The sequence below is a fragment of the Gavia stellata genome, chromosome 6, assembly GCF_030936135.1.
Source record: "Gavia stellata isolate bGavSte3 chromosome 6, bGavSte3.hap2, whole genome shotgun sequence".
Classification (NCBI taxonomy): domain Eukaryota; kingdom Metazoa; phylum Chordata; class Aves; order Gaviiformes; family Gaviidae; genus Gavia; species Gavia stellata.
Window position 1 is genome coordinate 32,096,973 of NC_082599.1, and position 23,116 is coordinate 32,120,088.

Here is a 23,116-nt window from a genome sequence, read left to right on the forward strand (position 1 = left end):
TCATTTGATTATGTAGCATTTAATTAAATGAGTTCCTGGTAATAACATTAACTGTGACTTACCCTGGCATTGGTCCATTTCCAGAAAGACTATAAACTTGACGAGGATTTAAAAGGTACTGAAATTTTCTATAAATTCTGAAGAGGTAAAAGAGACAAGGAGAAAATGCTTACTTACATGTTTGGAATTTTTTTGTAAAGCTATCAATGAAAGAATTAAAGAAGTTAACACATACTATAATTACTTTAATTGCAGGATCTCATTTATACAAAAAAATCAAATATTTGAACACAGCAATTATAGTTCATACATACAGTGTATTGTGGGCATAAAATTGAGATGGAAGTGCTACAAGCTATCTACAATTCAAATGCCGTACATAGACAGAAAAAAATAGGATAAGGAGGTATAATAACACAAGAAAAGGTGAGTCAAAAAAGCATTTGGAAGAGCACATCGGTTCCTATTAAAGTAACTCCATGATAAAGGAGAGATTTATTCCTGAAATTTATTACTAACACAAAATTACAAGTATCATTAATTACAAAAGCAAATTGGCTTTGACACCCACCAAAAACATCCCCATAGGTTGAACAACATACTGAGAAAGGAAATATATTGTCAGCTACATCTCCTTTGGATTATATTTGAATGGGAAGAAAATTAAAAAGTTTCAAACCCGTTGTTTTACTTAAATTACACATAATTTAAAACTATCTGAATAATAGGAAGCAATATATTGACACAGCATGAAAGTGTTGTCCTACCCCATAAGGGACCCCATTTGCTGTCCCACCCCCAGCAAATATTTCTTTAAATGGCAGAATATTTCAAAAACCGTAACTATATAAATTTGAGGTTACTTGTCCTAAAGGTATGACAACATTTTATTTCTTCATTACAAATATTAGAAATGTAATTTCCTACATTGACTACCATGTGGTAGCTGCTTCATTCCTCATGTAGAAACAAGTAAGTACATGAAAGAGTTGGAGCTCAGAATGAATATATACCTGGGATCTATGACAATAGTTTAAATTATAAACCCCTGTTTCTTGTTTTTAATTTTAATGTTTACGTCCTCAAGCTAATTAATATTTTAATGTTTTTAAGAAAGCATTTATTTTTTCCACTGAAATATCTCTTCCTTCTTTTTACTGTCTTAAATAAAATAGAAGCATAACAAGAGCTGAATTTTAATTTAAAATGTCCACATTTTCAAATTCAGCAAAATAAAACTGTCTAGACACAATATATGTGCGCATTGAAGATTTTTTTTCCTTAATAGTAATGCATAATTTATCAAGCTAGGTGGAAGACAAGTGTGTAAGAATACTGAATACAAGCAAATTTATAATTATCTCTAAAATTGCCGAATTGGAACATTTTCCTAACTTCTCAATTCTTTAGCAATATCAGCTTCTTCATAAAGCATTGTATTCAAACACACTCTCACAATGTATTCCTGTTGCCATTCCTGACAGAAAAAGTCAATGAGAAATGACTGGTTTCACTTTGCAAGCATGCACACATCATTGTCAACAGTTGTGATGATGACTAAATCAGACATTTGACAGTGGATTTGCAAAACAGTATACTTCCATTTCATTTGCAGCATCTTACCAATGCAAAAGGATCCTATTTTTAATTTTCTAGTTAGTATGTGTAAGTTGCTTCTCAGTGACATTTAGATTCAACCTGGTCAAAGGTGCAGCTAATTTAATTTGTGTAGCTGATCATAAGAAGATCGTGTATTGTTACGAAGTCCCAAAGGCTTAAGCATTATTTGCCTAAAAGTTTGGTGCTACAAAACATACCAGCCATTATCTACGCTCACAATACCATTGTCAGGTATCAGTGAAATACTATAAAAGACTTCCTAATAAAGAGGGAGCTAAGCGTCTCTAGTCAAAACCCAGAAGTCCACTTGCAATAATGAAGAGATTGCACTGAATCCTACTTGATTGACTGCATGCCATTCATAGGTACTAGTCAAACATCAATACCAGATAATCACTCTATAGTGACTAACTGCAAATGACACATCATGTTTTAAGTTATTACAACATATTTATGTATGCTAGTCTGTGTAAAATTCATAACTTGATGGTTCATTTCCATTCATAGTTTCCAAAAAAGAGGAAGAAACTTTCTATAAATGTTTGCTTTCACACTAAACTGTAACTAGACCTAACAGCATGACACGTGCAAGATGAGGAAACGGACGGTAATTTAGCCTTCCAGTTTTATACCTACAGTACCAAACACCCTACTGATACTGACATGTCTCTGAACATCTTGCTTCCGCCTGTAAGGACGGAATTGGATATGGTCTCCTTGTGACTGGAAATTTGTGCAGACAAAACCATGAGCCAGTGCAGTGGGTAATACCCCAAAAGACAGCCTTGTGTGATGGAGTGCAATTTCATGAACAAAGCCAGTTCATGAAATTACCTCTTGTCCCCACCACCTCCACCTGGTTCTTACCCCACAGCCCAGTTTATCAACAATCAGTTGTGTTTCTGTAACAGTTTGCGGGGTTATTCTGTGATCTGGAAAACTAAACAGATTTAATTTAAAATACAAATCCTCAGAAAAGGTTCTCTATTGTCATTTTTTCCTTCACTGAAGTCATGCCCATGATCTCATATGAACCTCAAAACAGCTGCACTAGCATAACTGAGGAGGCAGGAAATTACAGCAGGAGTGGCCAAGAGGTCTGGGATCATCTTTAAACAGCTCTGCTGCTGAAGAAAATATTCTTGAGTGCACCTTGGGCTGAGTTAGACTGAGCTCTCTTCTGAAGTCATAAGATCATTACTTCAGAGAGATAAAAAAAAAGACAGACAAAAACCCATTGGCAATTCAAAACTGGCAGTGAAGTTGACTACACTGGGGAAGAAGTTGGCCATAGCAGTGCCTTGTGCCAACTGGGGGATGCATCTTCAGTCATCTAGGGGGTGACTATTTGAGATGTGGTCAGTATAGGCTTAATCTAACCCTAATGGCATAGAAGAAAGAAGCCAAGGACTCCTCCGCAAAAGTCAAAGAATGCTAGTGATCTTCTCTCCTAGACATACAACATTTGAAAAAGATCACTTGAAACTGCTTCTACATTTTGTCGCAATGCTAAACGAAAGCTTAGAAAGCCAGATTAATCAGAAGGTAGGAGGGAAAAGCTACTCTGAGCCAAAGTTATTTGAAAACAACAAAGGTCAAATGTATCATCAACCTGTACTGCACAGACACTGAACGTCGAGTCAGCAGGAAACATCAGTGTACAGAAGCTGATCTCCAGTGCATCCAACCGCACATTTGTCAAGGAAACAATTGTTTAAACTCACCTGCTGGTCAGGCAAGTAAATTGGAAAATGGGGAAGTGGAAAACAAGGTAATGAGTATGGCAAAACAACAGCGTGATTTAGAAGGACTCTTACGTGAGAAGCATTACCCTTAACAGTAACAGTCTTTAGAAGCACTACATGCTTGTACATTCTTTCTGTTGAAAGAAACTATTTTGTCAATGATGTACTAAATATATACATTGTATTCACAGATTATTGAAAGCTGTTGTCTTGATTAGTCAGATCTTAAATGCCGACATATGGGACTGTTAGCTCTAGGATGAAATGGATGTACTGCAATTTTTTTCCTGATGAAATTAATCACACCTGTCCATTTTATGCACAATCACCGAAAACATGTTACAGTACGATATAGCCTGAGGAAGACACCTGACTGGGTTTGCTGAACTCTTATCCAATCTCATGCTTAATTAAAAACTATTTTTGGTGTGTGAAAGGCTTAAAGTCATCAACTTTAATTCTAATTTGCTACTCTCTTCTTAATAAACATTGAATTATATTTTTGTTCTATTTTATTATAAGCATATGTATTACCCATTGGACTAAATTGTTTAAGTCCAAATAACTGTAAATGCATTTATTTTTCAGGTGATAGGCAATAAGTATTAATCTCTCAATTGAGAAGAAAGTATAACTGGGTTATTTTCATACTTCATGGTTCTTTATTCTGCAATTATATCTGAAAGTCATAGCATCGGTTTTTAAAAAAGAAAACTATTCAAGAAGAACATGATATTTATCACTATACATTTTGCAAAACTCTGGCTTTCTAACACAATTGAAATTTTAAAATGTATCGATAAGGTAATTAGATATGGTTGTAGAGAAAGTATTTTTGTATTCTGAATGCGCTTTTTCTCCATATCCATTTGTTTCCCACCACCCCTCTGTTCCAACATTCAAAAACCAAAACTAAAGCACCTAATTTTTTTTACCTTAAAGTGACCCTCAGTTCTTTTCCTTTGCATTTGAGAGATTTGAAAAAAAATCGCAAAATACAAAAGGAAATTACAGTATTATTGGAGGAGTGCATTTATTCAACTGGTTGTCAGATGGATGCATACACTCTCTCCAAGTCTAAGGGCAATAAAATGGGCTGGGTTACCATATGGTAAGGCATAAAATCTCATACGGGGAACTGTGGGAACACTGGAGACTTGCAGTATCTGCAATAACCTTTCTGTGTTCAATGAAAGTCAATTAGAAATCATAACTTCATTCACCATGATCTTTCAAATGCAGAAAATCGTAAGTAGACTGAAGAATAGCTTTCAGTAGAAGATCACCTTAATCTGAATAAGTCAAGATAATGAAATTCTCATCTACAAAAATTAGTAGTTGTGGTTTGGGGTTTTTTTCCCTCAATGCTGTGGAAATCTTTCTTTTGTTACAGCCTATCCTCTATTTCTAGCCCCTCAATACCTGATCAGATTACAAAATCACTATAATCAAAAAGCCTGACTTGAGTCACCATAACTATGCATTTTACAAAGCTGTTTGTGTCTTCAAATGTTCTGTGATTTTACTTTTCACAACATATAACTGCCACAAAATTGGAAGTGGGGGCAGGGAATATGGGATTCCTCTCTTTCTGGTTACTAACTGTAGAGCAGCCAGATAAAACCCAGGGAAAGTAAAAAAGTTAAATACTATTGCTCCCTGAAAAAGTTTTCATCCCTTAGATTAAATTTTCAAGATCATATGCACTCTTAACATTCTTATTTTATAATTTTATTATGTTACTGGTATTGATATGAAACATTACCACCTAAAAGGCAGAGGGCAAATCCATTCTCATAAAATAGTCCCTATGTGGAAGAGTACTCCTTTTTTTAAACTTTTTGCATCTAGTTTTAGATCTAACCATGAGCTATTATTTCCTGCTGGTGAATGACTTGAGATATGTCTAAATGACTATGCAGCTGACCTTTTGATGTGCTCCTCCTAACACAGAAATATTGAGTGCAACCTTGACACATTAGCATGCAATTTAACATTTTATTTTGTGTGGCATCAAAGCCAATTTAAGAGGTTTTCATACCTCACTCTACTCAGCTGCTGGTGTATGCCCTCATGCTATACACTTCATTGTGTAATGACACTTGTAGGTAATGGTGTTAGTGAATGAAGCATGTATAAGGCATTCATTTTTTAAATTCAAATAATTCCTGTGATCTGCTTGGCCTCAGTAACAGTTGCATTAACATAAACTGAGAAGTGTCACACTGCAATATGTGAATGGGAATAGGAGCTTAGGAAGGGGATTGGGTTTTAAACTTGCTTTTACTCTGGAGAACATCCAACGTTAAATGACATCCCTCATACATTAAGCCCATTCAGATAGTAACACTTGAGACCAATTATGAGCTGGGAGCTGAAAGCTGTGAAACAGCATTTCATTAAATTCTTTCTAGTTTATAACTAATAAGTGCAGCTCTCTAACCTGCCTCTCACCTATGTAATTCCACACTGGATCCCTGATCTACTCACTTCATACCTGTACTACAAAAAAGTCAAGCTGAATGCTAGTGCATTACCTTCCACAATGCCTCTGACTGCACAGAAGGCCAGGGCTACCTCACGCTGTGTCTGCAACATGAATGCTCAAGATGGTTCATATTGTTTTGTTGTGATTGCAAAGGCATGTTCTTGCAACTGTTTAGAATGAATCTTTTAGATCATTAACTGCCTTTGACACAACCAGCGTTGTTGGCATTGCTGCTATCTAGGTATACCAGTCCAGGGATTACATAATCAGCTCCTAAATGATAACCTGTTCTCTCAGAGGTCTTCGAGTGCAGTTTTTGTTAAATGTTCTTCAGCTTTGAAAACTCCCCTAACATCTATTCTGCAGGATTTTGTCCCTTTTGTCAGTTTAAGGGACACCGTTTGAAAGAAGTGATCTAAAAGAGGCAGTGGGGAAGAGATAGGGAAAGCTGACCTACTTGCAGTTTACTTGCTTGGTTCCAAGCTTTAGAAACACACTGGATCCCTCCTTTTGTGCTTGGGTACCCACATCAGCCAGTATCCACAGATTTCATCTTCCGCCTGATCTTGGTTAAAAAACCGTAACCTTTTTCAAGACTTGAAGGATAAATTACAGCACTGACATTGTAAGCTAGGCTATAAAAGTTTGAGGATTTAGGTGATGATCAAAAATGGCCATATTGTTAGCACTTTTGATTCTGAAGTATAGTCTGAAAAATCTGCTCAGGGGGTAACCAGTTCAGCATTTCTGCCTGAGTTTGATGGACAGAGATGTTTTATCTTGCCTCTGACACACTAACATTTAAACATAAACTTAGGCTTTTTGAATTTAAATCAATATAATTACTAACATATATAAAATTAAGCATGTCTTTAAAGTTTGTGTGATTGGACTTTAATACTTTAACAGGTTTGTTAGAATGCTTCCTATCTACAGAAATCAAAAGGTTTGTTCACTGTAGGATATCTTACGAAGAGGCTGGAGAGCCTACTCCCTAAATCTTTGAAAGGCAAGTCATACATTAGAAAATGGAATACTGTTTCCCATCTAAATTATTGGCCTGTCGGCATAATTATTACAGAGATTAAAAGAAAACTGTTATAACTTCAAAGTTGCAATGCAAAATATAGCAACTCACATCTTCATGCAAATCACACAAAACCATACACTGAATATAGCTACTTTTTCTGATGTGAAATTAAACTGTTGTATAGAAATCATTCTAGTTTTTAACTGCAGAATTTGTAACTATATGCTAGTGTGTACCTCTTCTAAACAGGGCAATGGTGTGTTCAAATCTGAGGCATAACAGTATAAAATGCTGGATTTCTTTTCACATATAAACTTTTAATATTCATCTTCAAACATATCACAGAGATCAGAACAGAGAAAAAGAGGAAAAAAACCAGAAAATAAAAACCTTACCTTTCTCCTTGTTTCCCACCACTTTTAGGATTGACAAAAACTAAAAGTGGATGAGTGCCTGGAACTGGAGTGATCTAAAAGAAGGGAATAACACAGCCATTCATTAATGCTGTGTGTTGCATTCATTTTTTCCTACAGTAGACAGAAAACAAAAAGCTTAATGCAAACTCTATGTTATGCTATGTAATCCAGCTGGAAGCAATTCCACAATTTGCAATAATCCTCACTTCATTAATATTCCACAAATTGCAAGTGACTTTTTTATTTTAATGCTAGCTGTCTGTCTTACAGCTGTGATGCCATTTTAACCTATAATTCCATTGAAATATTGATATATATAGGTTACATCCATCAATAGAGAAGAAAACTTTAAATGCAAGAAATGCACGACTGATTCTAACAGTAGAGTAATTTCCTATGGAAAAAGCTTTGAAGAAACTGTATTTTATAGTAAGAAGTGACACTATATTATTAAGGTCAAATATAAAATTTTATACTTGATGGAATAATTTTTTCTTTTTTTTTTCAATGACAGAAACCTGAGATATTTCATATGATATGAAATTATACACCTCTTAAAATGTAAGAAACATAACAATAATGAGTTCCTTTAAACACCTTAGAAAGCTGGAAAACTTAGAAAAGTAGAGGAGAAAACATGTGGAAGAAGGACAAGCCTGAGGAAAAAAATGGAGAGTAGGATATACTGAAGGAAACAATTACTTCTACCATGTTTTTTAATTCTTCTGTGCATGGGAAGTTTTACATGTTCACATTAATGTTTATCTTTACAAATGACCATCTTCCTTCAAAGTAATAGTGTTAGTCTGCACTTTCAGACACTTTAAGACGTGTTGACTGCCTTTGCTCCATAGACTTTGAAGAACATAAAAAAATTACGTCAGATGATCTCTTTCTAGTATTTGTTTTTAAACCATAAAGCTAGACTATTCATATTAAAAATTATCACTCTTAGACATATCAATTCTAGAATGCTTAAAAGCATATTAAGAGTTCAAAGTCAACATCTCCAATTCATGCACTAATAACTTCAGAGGTGAAGCTTAGACTGTCTGTTTCAAAATGATACACTGAAAGCTCTTGCTCCAAATCCTTATTCATAATTCCTGAAATAACAAAATCTTTTCAGCTGAAGATTTCATAAAATGTAATTTAAGGAACTCAAGAAACATGACAGCTAAGGAGTCATAAGGGCATCCTATAGACATATGCGCATAATCCTATAGGCATCTAAAAGCACTTTTCTTCTAGTAGGAAGTGTTAGGCACTAGTGTGTCAACTCCATCCCTAACTTTATAAACAAAGGATACAAAACTGTTCCAATACACACAACAAATAAGGAAAAACTCCAGCAAACTCGCTGGAATTAAACCTAGCATAAAACCAACCCAGTATTACATTCTGTCACAGTATATTGCTACAGTAAAGTGCTGTGTGTTGAAACATAGATCAAATTGCAGGATATAGTGAAGTTTGTTATATACTTAATTTTTATCTACTGTTTTAATCAATTTTAGTTATTTAGCCAATTCCCATGATGTTTGTTCCTGTGAACTAAGTGTAAACCAATGGTGCTCATTCTGACAAAGATGGACTACCTACTGAAATCCCTTAGGACGCAGGTTAATTAATGAGACCCATCCTAAGGTTATACATGATCTATTACTTCCTCTAATTAGAAATAATAATCCTGATCATTATGCTGGTTAGCTAGAAAGAAGTAAGATGAATGTGCTTAACTATGATTAATTGTCTTTAAGTCGTGCAGATCTCCACTGCCACTAAGTTATCTGCTCGCTGCTGTCTGATGGAAGGAAGGTTTGGTCTTGATACTTCTCTCAACAAAAGCTAAATGATGAACTTATTTCTACTTTAAATCTTTTATTTCAAAACTTAACCATATTATTACAAACAGAAGGTTTAGGACCATCAAAAAATCTAATAACCAGTTTGTATCCCACTCAGTTCCAAAATAAAGTCTCTTTCAATTGATTTCTTACAGCTTTTCCAAATTACTTTTCTAGATAATATAGACCTTTCCATATAATAAACAATGCAACTAAAGATTTAGACTAAATTGGTGAACATTTTCAAGCGTTAATCTAGCATGATTTAAAGGCAATCTCCACAAAGTTATTGGACAAGTGACTTAAAATTTTTAAAAAAAAAAAAAAAGAAAAAGTGATGGACCAATTATATATAGCTTCTCCTATATTGAAAACAGAGGTCTCACAGGAGCAGTATGAAGATTTGCTGGGTATGCAATTAACATCATGATCAAGTTTTCTGAATATAAAAGGTTCCAAAAAAAGTCACAAAAATCCTTTTCTTGTTCTTTGAAATCACTGAAGATCATGTTAAAATGAGACCATGCCAGCAAAATTAGAGTATTAGAATTACAGTAGCATGCTTTGGCCAGATATGAGAGAATTAGAGTAGTATCTTTGATCAGCTACAGAAATTTTTTGCTTCAGACCATCTTTAGGCAAAATACTAACTTTAATTACCAGTTATATTTGTGGAATCTTACATCTTTGTGGAAATAGTTCCAAAATTATACAATCTGTGAGTGAAAAAAAAACCTGACAGTCTCATTAATCTCAGCCTTGCACTATGGTATCCTTTGAGATCCACTCAGCTTTCACAATTATCAGGCTACCATTATTGATACCAATCAAAAATTTAGTAGTTAGTGCTAAGATGGATTCCTGTTACTCTACACCAATTTTATCCAACAGAGAAAAACAAAGACCGCAGTAAAATCAGCAAATTAGGGTCATCACTGCAGAATTATTTCTAATGTTACCACTAGGATTACCAGTATTACATCATGCACTACATTACAGAACAATACCAAGCACTTCAGAAAACACCTTAAATCCACCCAATAATTATTCTACCATCTTAGTCCTCACTCTTTCTTCCTCTCCTTATCAAGCAATAATAGATAAAAGCAATGATGAATCCTAGGCTTTGCATTCATCATGGAAAGAGAAGATAAAACATAAGTTTTGGATCATACTAACAAAATTATATAAAATCTTATGCCATAATGATCTGAAAGCAGAAGTTTTAATAATTGAAGGTTGTGTATGCAACAGTCAGTGGTGTTAGGAGTTTGCTATTTTGAACAGACAGGGCACTATACCCCGGCACTGTATCCCATGAATGGGAAATAGAGACTTGAAAAATACCTGAAAATATACTATGAGCATAAGCAATCTAATGCTTGGGGTAAAACCAAAATTCATAATGATACATGGCTGCTACAGAAAGGAGATGCCAAAGATGCTCCTCTATCTAGAGCATTTGGGCTCACTGAAATTGCACGGATATCACCCAAGAGTTAGAAAACTCTGTGTGCTTTCTCTAGCACCACTATTAGAACAACTCTTCACACTCTGACTGATTAGACAGAAGTTTAGCTTTCTGTCAAGAAATATTCTAGGCCTTTTGCTTCATGCTCTATCTGTCACGGATGATTTGGATAGCAATGCAGCCTGTGAGGATGGTAAGTACAGGAAGAGAACCTTGAAAGCCATGGATAATGATCACTGTAATATCCTACTAGACCATCAATGGAGCAGCCATGTGACTGCATAGATTTAGGGTTTGGTGGGTTTTTTTCTTCTTTTTTTTTCCTTTGGGCTGTCATAACAAGAATGTTTCACTAACCTAAAAAGTGAAACAATAAAATAAGCCTTTCTATCCTGACGCAATAAGGTATCTCATGAAATAATATGAGGTATACAGCATTTTATATATCTTAATGGAATCTTCTACATTTTACTGAACCTCAACTGCAACACATCAAAAGATACAGAGAACAGTCAACTATGTATATCAAATGATTATCACGTTTTTATCATGACGATCATTTAAGTCCTGAGGAAGTAAAGAAGCAGCATCATATATGTGAACATTGACTTTACTCAAAACTACCCATTCTCAAGGGAAAGAACTCAAGCAGTTCAGGCAGAACTTCTGGCATGCCTCTAAGTAACCTCCCTAAAATAACATTAGCTCATCACACACAAAGTTTTTTCTTTCAAGCAGAAAAAACTTCCATTTTTATTCTAGATATCCTATTACTGAAACCACCTTGGTTCTCTCCACTTTTAATTTTGATGTGCCGAATACCCTACTTGGAAATATCTGGACAAATAGTATCACTGAACTTTACTCCATTTATCTATTAATTAACAGGTCCAAATGAGACGAGTGAACAGTTACCAAGACATAGACTCAGATTTATAATGTAAATTCACACAATGTTGCATGACAGATACTAAAACAATCGAATTCAGCTTCACCCCACAATACAAGTGGTTTAGAGCTAGTTTTCCCTCCCTCTTAATGTCTTAGGAAATCCTGCCAAACACAAGAAGCAGATTTGCACTGCAGCATTCCTGTACAGATGGAAGAATTTACTTTATTATTATATTTTTAAATATGTAGATGTGAAATATTGGAAGACTGAATGTATAGGAAATATTTCACTTTAAAGATTGCTCACTCTATCATTGTCTTCATACACCAGAAGTATCTCCTTAAAATTAAAATAACAATAATCACACCTGAAGACCTTGTCCATCTACGGTGACGGAATTTGCTCTTTGCATTTTGTTCCGTTCTCCTAGTTTGTTCATTTGCTGTGGGCAACTCTTTTCCTTTTTCACTGTTGCCTGTCTTTCCTTGAAAAAAGAAGAGAAAAGCAGAAAATGAAACATTTTAACACATAATATAATGCTATACAACTGCAACTGAGACTGTGCCTCCACAAAGTTGTTTGACTATAGAGTAATGTCAGACTCTGCTTTAATGAAAATGAGATCTCAGTCAAGTTATGTCTGGCCATTTCGCATAACATCTATGTGCCTGGACATTCCATAATGACTAGGCAATAGATGGATGAAGAGTGTGCAGTCACAACACAAATTAGTGCAACGATATGAAAAGATAATCTGATATTGCCAGGATAGCATTCTGATACTTGAAAGCCAATCATACAAAATACGTGATTGTTTAATAAGCACATTGATAAGAGATCAGTAATTTATCAAAATTTCATCCTACCTGCTAGCAAAGGTTGGATGCTTCGAGAGTACTTTACTACTTTGGAAAAATACACCCGTTCTAAATGTATCATAATCAATTGGCTGAGTGGCTTTTTATAAAATACGTATTTTGTATCAGAAAGAAACCAGAATCTAAGCCGTTGGCACCTTTTGATGCTGATATACAGTACAATCAGATGTATATTTGAAAGAGGAAAGCTCAGAAGTATGTTGCTGTAATCATATTTTCAACTGTTGTCAGGTCATTTCAGAGAACTCTGAATAAAAAAAAAAAAAGTCCTTGCTCTTTGTATCTCATTTATCCTATTTATAAACTGCACCCAGCATGTCCTTTTAGGTTGTCCAAAAATGCACCATAAATTAAGACAGCAGATGTTTATCAAATAGAATCAGTGTCCCCAGTCCCAACTGCACCCCAGTCACTTTCCTCACTTCACAAGTGCAAGGAGGCTTTAAACTAGTCAGGGGAATGGGCTGGCACAAAGCTGCTGCACTAGAAAGGAACATGAAGGACACTGTTGCACCCCCTGCAACTGCACTCAGTAAGCAGTTCATTAAATGTTATCATTTACGTTCCATACTAGCCCAAATCCATCTCTGTGGTACCTCTGATAAAAGCCTTAGGGATTGCACTAGCAATTAATCCATGCCACTCTTTCTGGAGCAGTTTAAACTAGCAAGAAACATTGACATAGATTCTCTGGCAGGAAGTAAATAACTCCCAGGTTAATACAGTGCCTTCCTAGTATTACTGTACACAGATGTGGACCATCACTGTTTTTATATCATCTTTGGTTTCCTTAAGTTTGGAGACTGACACAGCCTCAATCTAGACCTGATGCAAATAGTAGTCCAAGTCATCCCAGGCTGCTTTGGGCAGCTGTGATAATCTGATCACATTTCCTATAAAAGGACTGACAAACCTATGCCACAGAAAAAAAACAGGGGAGTCTCCACTATTTCCCATATGCAGTAAGATTCCTAAGAGGTTAGTTAACTAAGCTCTTGGATGCTTTGAGTAACCTGATCAATTCCAAGAGGAGGTCCAAGAGTCTAGACTACAGTATCATTGCTTTAAAAAGAAAACAGTAAAAGCAATTAGAGCTATTAATCTCAGCACTAACCTTCAAAACACAGACTAGCACTGTCCCTATCACTGCCTGAGAAATCACCGACTCTGCACTAATTTGTTCGGTGATTTTTTAGAAACTAGAACTAGGATGAGGCATCCAAACAGAGTAACATTTGCAAACTAACACACAACATTAATGCACAACAGTATTGCTTAGTGCCAATGATAGAGAGTAAGAAACTTCAGTATGAAGAAAGCTTCATACTTCGTTACATATGTAAGAAGCAGTTTCGGCGTTTTAAACAACTTTGCGAATAACTACCCTTAAAAGTCACTACATTTTAAAAAAGTTAGCATACTTAAACAGGATTTTATATTACAGCTCTTGGATATTTCAACATCTTCAAAAAAATCAAATCAGATGCAGTCACACAGCTAGTAAAAAACCCTGATTTCTAAGAAAAATCAGAGATAGAGAGCAAATTTTAAAATGTCTAGAAAAAATTTAAGCTAAACAACATATTTGTGATAGTTCAAAGAAAGAGGTAACAGAAAGGAACAGATCCAGCACACTGTGTATGTGCATTTAGTGAGGTGAAAAAAACCACTGTTCAAAAGGCCTACTTATAAAGTATGGCACTAAAAATCTCCTTGCTTATATCATGCTATTACTTAGAAGAAAAGTAGTTATACATTGCTAAGAACTGTCTTTACATAAAGGATGCTTACCACAGTGCACAAACCTGCTGTTATCAATCATTCACCAGCAAAATGCAGTAACAATTACCTCAAGCAAAGTTTTGGACATTTTTTTTTGTTCCAGCGCAATACAGATAGCAGCAAATACCCTCAGCTGGCCCTGGCCCTATGACTGCTGCATCAGCAACATTCCTTCTCCAATTTATATTACCTGTCCCAAAAGCAAAACAACTGCTTGACTGACAAAGACAACTTCTCCTACACAGTGACTACACAAGATTAGGCCATAGACCTCACACAATATAAAGAAAAAACTATATTAATGATACAGAATTGTTTAGAGTGTTATTAAAGAAATCAAATATGGATACTTGACCTCACTATCATTGAGGGTCTGCTTCCTTCAGTGATGATTTTTGAAGAAAGTACAAATAAAGTATTTTGTATCACCCATCTTATATGCATATGATACCACAATACATGTCACCACATGTACCGATAGTGCTCTCCAAAACATTTTTGAAGCAGCTGATAGGAGAATCTACATTTCCTAGAGTTATATAACCTATAACTTTTTTGATATGTGTCATACTACTGAGGATTTGACTTACAGTTTGTATGAAATAACATAATAAAGTGTATCTTAATTCTACTGAATAAATCTATTAATGGAATACAAAAAGATTTACCATTTTATTGAAAAACCTCTTTTAAATATTCTTGCACAGATACTTTGTTTTATATACGAAATAGAAAGCTGGCTTTCTAATCCAGTCATACATGACTGTGAATAACTTACTTTCAGGAACTGTAACATTACTAAACTATTCAAGAGAGTCAGAAACTAAACAGTGTCATTTTTTATGAGATATAATAGTTTTATAAAATCACCTGTGGATAACAGTCTACAAATTCTAGCAGTGCTAAGACAAATTTGACATGCACTGAATAAATGGTTTTACAAAATGCAAATATTTATTTTTCAAGGTAAGAAATGTTTCTACAACAGTTGTGCTGTATTTAATATCTTGTTACTTAAAGCATACAAAATGATAAAAGTATCTGTGTTTTGTTTAGTGGACATGCACGAGGTTGGTAGAGATACTGAATACAGCATTTTAAAAGTCACTGTACATTTTGATGGCTCAAAGAATCAAGCTTTTCTGTTCTTTTGGTATGTGCCAGAACACATACCTTTCAAAATAGTACTTCCCACAACAAAAATTTTTTCACCCATTTTTGCACCTCTCATGCCTTCTTTTCTCCCCTTGAACTCCCACTTTGAAGTCAATATCCATTAACTGGAGCTTCTATCATTCAGTATTGCTCCAGAGACATCACTGTCAGATAAGAACTATTTAATTGTATCTATCCCTTATTCGTCCAAATAAGAAAAAAGAATTTATAAGAGAGGGCCTTTCAAATGACAACACAGAATACCATGTCTAGCTTTTTAGTTCAGCCCCAAAATGCACTTTCATAGCAAGTAGAATGTACAAAATCATGATCTGTTAGTACTCGTGCGTACATGGATGCCTCCCGTTACGCACCTCAGGGAGCAGACCTCCTAAAGTGGGTAGCGTCTGTTGGAAAAAGAGAATGTTAGGCTGCAACACTGAACAGCTGGGATGGCAAGGGGCATGGAGAGAGCGCTCACGAGGAACGTTACCTTGCAGCAGTTGTACTTAACAACAAATGTAGACAGTGCTTTTTCACACATTTGGACAACCATACTCCCACAATGTTTTGGCTGTCATATGATATAATTTATATTCTGAGAAGTATGCGTGGGATCATTTTATCACCAGCTAAAAATATTAGAAAACCCAAGGACTATACTCTTTTGAAGAGTAAAAAGAGATACCTGGTACCTGGGGACTGTTCTTTTTATTTTATCTTCCAAGTCTTTGAACCCTCATGCAAAGTGAGGAAACTTGTTTAAAAAGCTTTCTTCTACGACAATTGACAAGCTGTACAACATTCATCCTCAAAAAGTATTTCTACTCTTCCTTCATATAGAGGTACAGTCTTTACACAAAACACTGACATTTAGAAATATGATACTCTGTTGTAGCTGTTATAAGAAAACAGATGAATAGTAACTAATGGCTCACTAAATAGTTACCTCCTTACATTTTAACTGCTGACACAGAATCCAGTGCCAATGCAGCAAAAATTGCTTTTTCTCACCTTGTCTCTTAATCAGTAAGTGCAAATCTATTTTTCTGGATTATTTTTTTACACAGCTGAGATTATTTAAAACAATTTATTTTATACATTAAACAACAATTTCTTTATACATTAAATAGGATTGTAAACCCATTAGTGAATGGTTAATACCATTACACATTTTGTCAAGTAACTACTGAGAACTTGAGACTACTTCTGCATGATAATTACTTCTTTTATACGATATGCCTTCAGAGGAGGCATATACCCTAACGTCCACCTTGGGGATGGAGGTGCATAAGGAGAGAAACTAATTCCATGTTAATATGCATAAACTGAAACAGTTATAAAAAAAGATCTTATTTTAGAACTCTGAAACTTGAACTTGAAAGATATTGATCAGGGGAATCTGGTGATGGAAGATCAGATGGAATGCACCGAATACCGTGTAAAGGTATCCTCAAACGTTTGCAGGGTGAAGGCCATGGAAGTTTAAATATGTGACTTGAATACTAAACTGATGCTTTGGGGTTTTTTTTAAGGAACTTGGAGGAAAGTTGCTCCATGATTCCTTAGAGCTATTTTGTTTAATGACATGGGAATCTCCAAGGGATGCAAAAACTGTGCTTTAATATGCAATGAAATATTAGAATAGGTAGTCCTAGAATGCCGTTTGTAAACCTATGTGGTATTCAAGATCTTGTTTACAAAAATTCCATTCCGTGCAATTTTTGTCCATAGTTACACAATAACCAAAGAGAATAAAAAATCCAGACATCCTAAAACTGCAAAAAAACCACCACCACTATCCCAAAACCCTGGGGAGTAATCTGTCTGTAATATCTATTACATCCAAGTATGATTTAGATATGCTAAAATATTTTGAAAATTCAGTTTATAAAATTTTCTCCACATTTCCAGATCTAATCCTGGGTACACACTAATCAGAAGGGCCGATATTAGGACAGCACATCGTGCTGCCTTGAAAGCTCATAGAGCTGTAGCACAATAGCTAGCTCTACAGCCATGGATTGAAGCTAAAAGTCATCCTGTGAACAAGATTAGTGACCAATTCACTAGCAAAAATATCGTCCAGTAAGCTGCACATGCCCATACTATAAAGGAAAGGTAAGCTTTCTATTTTATCTGACAACTGTCTTGATAGAAACATCTGCAGCTAAAAAAAAAAAAAATATTAAAAGAAATCACCTTATGTCAATCAGAAGGAGGTATTTTGTCACCCATAATACTAGTAGCCAAAATATGTGGAAAAAGACAAGGCTGGAAAGGAGATGATGTCATTTGAGAATACCTTCCAAAATAGCTGAAGAATAGAAAATAGAACCGCAAGACTGTTCTGAACAAGGAATCGCTGCATGATAACTTTATATATATATACTTTGTATTGATTGTTTAATATGTCTTAATGAAGATGTAAAGTATTACACATCAAAATCACAGTCAAGTATTTCTCATTTAGCATGTCTACCTTAGTTCATTTAGTTGGCTGAAGACAACTTGCCTTACCTCTTGCACCCATTTAATACATGCATCAACATGCACCAACAGTAGGGCCCGAGACTTTTAATTTAATTTGCAACCTAAAATGAACTTGGGCTATAGCAGGCAATTATATACATCATCCAAGAAAGACAAAAGAGTTGGAAAAGATTCTGAAAATAAAAACATGTTAAACTCCAATGCGGGAGGATGTAAGGAATAAACTTAGGGACAGGCAGTAGTGATGAGTTGTGGGCAGGCAACTAGATATAACTTAAAATGATTGAATGGCTGCCATTTCAGTTTATCAGCATCTTATTATTTTAACATTGAACTGTGTTTGCCGAACAGATAATTAGTTAGGAAGATACATTTTCCTCCAGGGCAATTATTAATTTCCTTCTGACTTCAAAGAAATGAAAAAGCTCTTAGTGTAGATAAGCACACCATTATATTTCAACTCTGGTTTAGATTCTCAGAGAACTGAATCTGCAAGATGATTCACAATTGAAAAGGATAAACGTGTTTTGTTTTGTTTTTTAAATCTGTTTCAATTGCTATGTCATTACCTAATACTCCACAACCAGATTTAAATTTCACCCCCTATAGAAGAATATATATTCACATAACTGTTTTTTTGTAGCATCTTTGTTCAGAAACTCAGAATAAGGCTAGTAGTCAACTTCAAAAGATCAAGTTGCTCATAAAGATGCCTACACATTGCACTGACTTTCTGAGCTCCCTGTTGAGCTTGGATTCAACTGAGTTAAAACTGATCTCTATTACAATAAAAACAGAAGAATCATTTTAGGATTAAAAACTGAAAAAGGGATTAAGAAAGCTCATTCTTCAACCAGCAACTGCTAGTTCCCTTTTTCTCTCTCTACATTTCTGCTTTCCTATGTGAGTAACATTTAACTACCTCACAGGAAAATAGTATTAGTAAAATATATTATCAGACACGGAAAAATATCTATTGAACTATGCTGCAATTATAACACAGCCATTACCTATTCTATCTAGTCCCACTAAATACTGATAGTCAAAGAAAATTCTTGTACAATATTTTCAACTTCTGTATTACTTTTTGCCAGCATCTCAACACACTTGCTATATTTACACAAAAGTTTGAAGCTACAGATCATAATGTATATTGTTCAGTTGCACAAGGCACATTGCTTAGCTAAAACGTTTGTAATCTGCTGTGTATATTGTTTTATGTGCCTAAATAGACCTAGTTAAAAGATTTTTGAACATTTGTGTTCTTGTACAATAAAAGGCCAAACCAACCCAAACCTAACCCAAATCAGATAAATCTGTTCCCTCCACCAAAATAAATAGCCATTCATATTTTAAAGTAAGAGCTCAAGTGAATTTGACTTATAATGGTATTTTATATTAGATGTATATAAACAAATTTACTCTATGTATAAAAATTCTCTATATATTTTATAGATACCAAATTATCGCTTTATATGTATTCTATATTTATATAAATAGAATTTATACTTAAGAGATTTTGTACTAAAAAGTTATAAGCATCTTCACTAGACAAAAGAAAAGCCAAATTCATTCATAAGGGAAAAGAAACAAAAAATGAGTTGTTTCAAACTTTTTATCATGATGACCAATTTGTCCCAGAATGCTGAACAATTAAGTTGAAAATTGAACACAAGGAAACGTATCCAATTTTAAATTTTATTTCTTTCACTTCTTGTCTCCGATATTACACCAGACCCTCCCCCGTTGAAATAAACTGGTTACTATAGAGACAGTGATAACTGCCATATAGTAACGCTCACACCGTAATCAAGGTACCTTATGTTTTACAATTGATTCCATAATTTTCTTTTTATTCCACTCTTAAAAGTTTTAATTATAGTTATCAAAAACAATGTTAGAAATTAAGTAAAAAATTACTAATTGTAAAACTCACATAAAAAATAGGAGAATCAAAATCATCATACATTATGAAATAAATATATATTCATTAAATAGTAGGCTTTTATTGGTTGATTTGTCATTACCCAAGGCTGTATCTATTTTGGTGGGAAACAGAAAAATCTAATTACTCTTCTACAAACATAAATATGAATTTGAACATCCTTGTGTTCATCAATAAATGGAGCAAAGTAAAGGAAGACATGAAATGAAGAAGCCAAAACGTATGTTAGCATTTTTCCCTTTCTGCCTTATAGAGGGGTGGGGGTAGAGACGCTGTATCATAAGGAGAGACCAATCTTGTTTCTTCACTACTCACTCATCTTGTTCCAATACCCAGTTTTTAACCTGGTTATGATCTAATTCTGTACTCTTGGTAGGCTAGCATTCAATTGAGTTAAAGATTTTTAAACTCACTGCCAGTCAACCTTATCATGAACTTTCATTATGTGCATGTAATTAATTGGGTCCAATGAACAATATCAGCACTGAGTTATAGACTTTTTCCCCCCACCATATAATTAGAATATAATTACCCACAGGATATCAGAATGATGCAAAACCTTTCCTCTAAATGTGCCCTCATTAGGAAACAAGTCTCAATGTACATTTATTCAATCAGTATGAATTAATTAAAACGTTACTGAAATAAAAGAGAGTAACATTAAAGTGTATCTGACATCTATTAAAAGACTATCACTTGAGATCTGCACACACAGTTTATAACAAAACTCATTTAACTTGAACAAAAAACTTCACCGTACAACAAGCCTTATATACGGTAAACAGAAAAGTAAAAAGGACTAGTTTTAAAGCTGATAGATTACACTTTACTAAAACATTTAAAAGTATTGCAGTGAGATATGAAAAATCTTTATATGGCATTGAATCCAGACAGATATGTGATTCTTTCACAATATACACGGTATCAACTGCATAAGTTTCCTCATGGTTTCTTTTTCAGCTGAGAATGTAACTCACCTTATTTAGGAATAACATTTGACAAGTTCCATTTTGTGCAGTTTTGAAGATGGAAGCCCTCTTATTTAACTTAGACCAGCCATCTAACTTTCAGATAACCTGGCATTTAGGTTCTCTCTCCAGCCATTAAAAGAAGGGACAGTATGAGAGCATCATGCCAGTCACTGTATTTTAGAGGAATCTCTCTTGAGACCCTAAATGAGTAATTAAGAACAGTTACCTGAGCTGAGATGGCTATGTTTACGGGGGAGAGAAATGTCACCCTTTGTGATATTACAATCAGGAAGGGTAAGTTTTTTACTTTTTCTTCACAGTTGCAGCAGTGATTTTGGACATCAATGGATACCTAGGAAATGGAAAAAAACTGAGAGGATATGGACCTGAACAACAAATTGTGACTGAGAGATCAGTTTGGTAGCTCTGGTATAATACATGGTGCTGTGAAATGCATTCATAAATTATGAAAAAATTCTCTTTATGTCTGCAGAAAGAGTCAAGGCTGGACTTCACAGGAACTGAAGAAATGAGACATGCTGGATGAAAAGTTAAAAATATGAATGCTCTTAGTTCTGCAAAAGAGAAAAGATGAGAAGGAATTTAGCCTGTACTTTTGAAGGAAAACTTGTGAGAATGCATCTTGGTCTGAGATGAACTCTTGACAGTTTTCTGGATGAAGTCTGGACTTCCAAAGTTACAGACGGAAAGAAGGGCCAAAACTTTTGGGAGATCAAAGACACAGGCTTTTTCAACTTGCTATTTTCCCACAACTCCTATAACTTATTCTATGGGAGAAGGAGATATGTTCTTCTCTGATACCTCAAAATACTCAAGGATAAACATGGTACAGAAAGCATTGTGAGAAAACTGTTATATGCTTCACTTTACCTTCCACAAATATGTAGCATTGCAAGAATATTACTGCTCAGCTGATCATTGAAGGTATATGTGTGTCCTAGGTGAAAGACCCTTCCACTGTCAGGTATATCAGATTTGATACGTCTGAACTCATTGTTTCTATTAACAGATACACTTACTATTGTATCTTTATACAATTTTGACATGGATATATTCACTGGTTTTGCTGTCATTATTGAAAGTGCTGGTTTCACATACACTGAAGCACTATGTTTCTCAAAAGGAATCCCCGTAACAGGAAATGGGAGAAACTAATTTAAAAATTACTAAGATAAATAATATGTACACTGTAATCAATCACTTCTAGGAAGAATTCCTATTAGCTAGGTCACTGATGTATTATTTGTAACGGAAGTATACTCAGGATTTTAATGTATTTTTGGAAGAAACTACTAGATGAACAAATATATTACGAAATTATAAAGTTCCCATTAAATCACAGTAAAATATCTTTTCCATTCCTAACAATATACATCGTGCTGAAATACATGTTTTATGTTACATTATTAGTATGCAATACTGAAACATGATTCTGATACAGGAAAACATATTTACTTCTGCTTATGCCTTCAAAATTTGCAGATAAAACAAACCTATTCAAGGGTGATTTGACTCTAGAGTGGTTTTATATATCCTCTAAACAACTTAACTAAATTCCAATTGTGAAATGAAAATCTTAATTCCTCTATACCTCTTCCTCTCCTGAAGAGAAAATGGAGTTACACAAATATAATTGAAGATGAAATTTCATGCTGAGGCTTTATTCAGTTTATAAGAATGGCAAACAATAAATAATAATAAAAGAAAACCAGTCCAATAACAAAATCGTGATTTTTACATGTTATCTTTTAAAGTATGACCTAAAATCCTGAAAATTAAATAACATAATGCAGAATGTAATCATCCAACAAATGTAAAGTAATATTTTACAATTATTATTCAGAACATGTGCAGGTAATATCAAAGTACTATTATAGACAAACTATAAAACTACTCTTATGTCTTTTCATAAATATTAAAAAATATTTCACAAATATTAAAGCCAGTTTTCCATTGCTTTACCTTCATTGACAGCAATGGAATAGTCCCAGTTTACTCAAGTAGAGGGCCGAAGTCTAGCATTCATCCCTTAGCAGATTTATAAATGAACAGCCAAAAGGATTAATCAGAAAACAAGTAATTTACAACAGGCATGAATATTACTCTTAATGATCAGAAACAGGTTTAAGATTAGAAGGTATAGTTTCTTGGTTTTCCTCCCTGCAATAAATCATTCTTTCTTAAGTTCAAGAATTTCTTACTCTTATTATGAAATATATTTAAAGAGGACCACATGTCTGTTCTGTTATGAATATGATGATGCTATGACTTTCATCAGCATAAAAGATCCAATTTAATACATAGAATCATAGATCATTTTGTTTGGAAAAGACCTTTAAGATCATCAAACCCAACCGTAAAC

General features: G+C 34.4%; 1 protein-coding gene across 1 annotated transcript in view; it reads right to left on the reverse strand.

Annotated features, from left to right (window-relative positions):
• Positions 1-23,116, reverse strand: part of DGKB (diacylglycerol kinase beta) — a 341,552-nt gene that overhangs the window by 232,804 nt on the left and 85,632 nt on the right. The window contains exons 14-17 of the mRNA XM_059818825.1: positions 15,699-15,731; positions 11,877-11,993; positions 7,279-7,352; positions 63-137 (exon numbers count right to left, since the gene is read on the reverse strand). Of these exons, the coding sequence (XP_059674808.1) occupies positions 63-137; positions 7,279-7,352; positions 11,877-11,993; positions 15,699-15,731 (299 nt within the window). The remainder of the gene's footprint in view (positions 1-62; positions 138-7,278; positions 7,353-11,876; positions 11,994-15,698; positions 15,732-23,116) is intronic.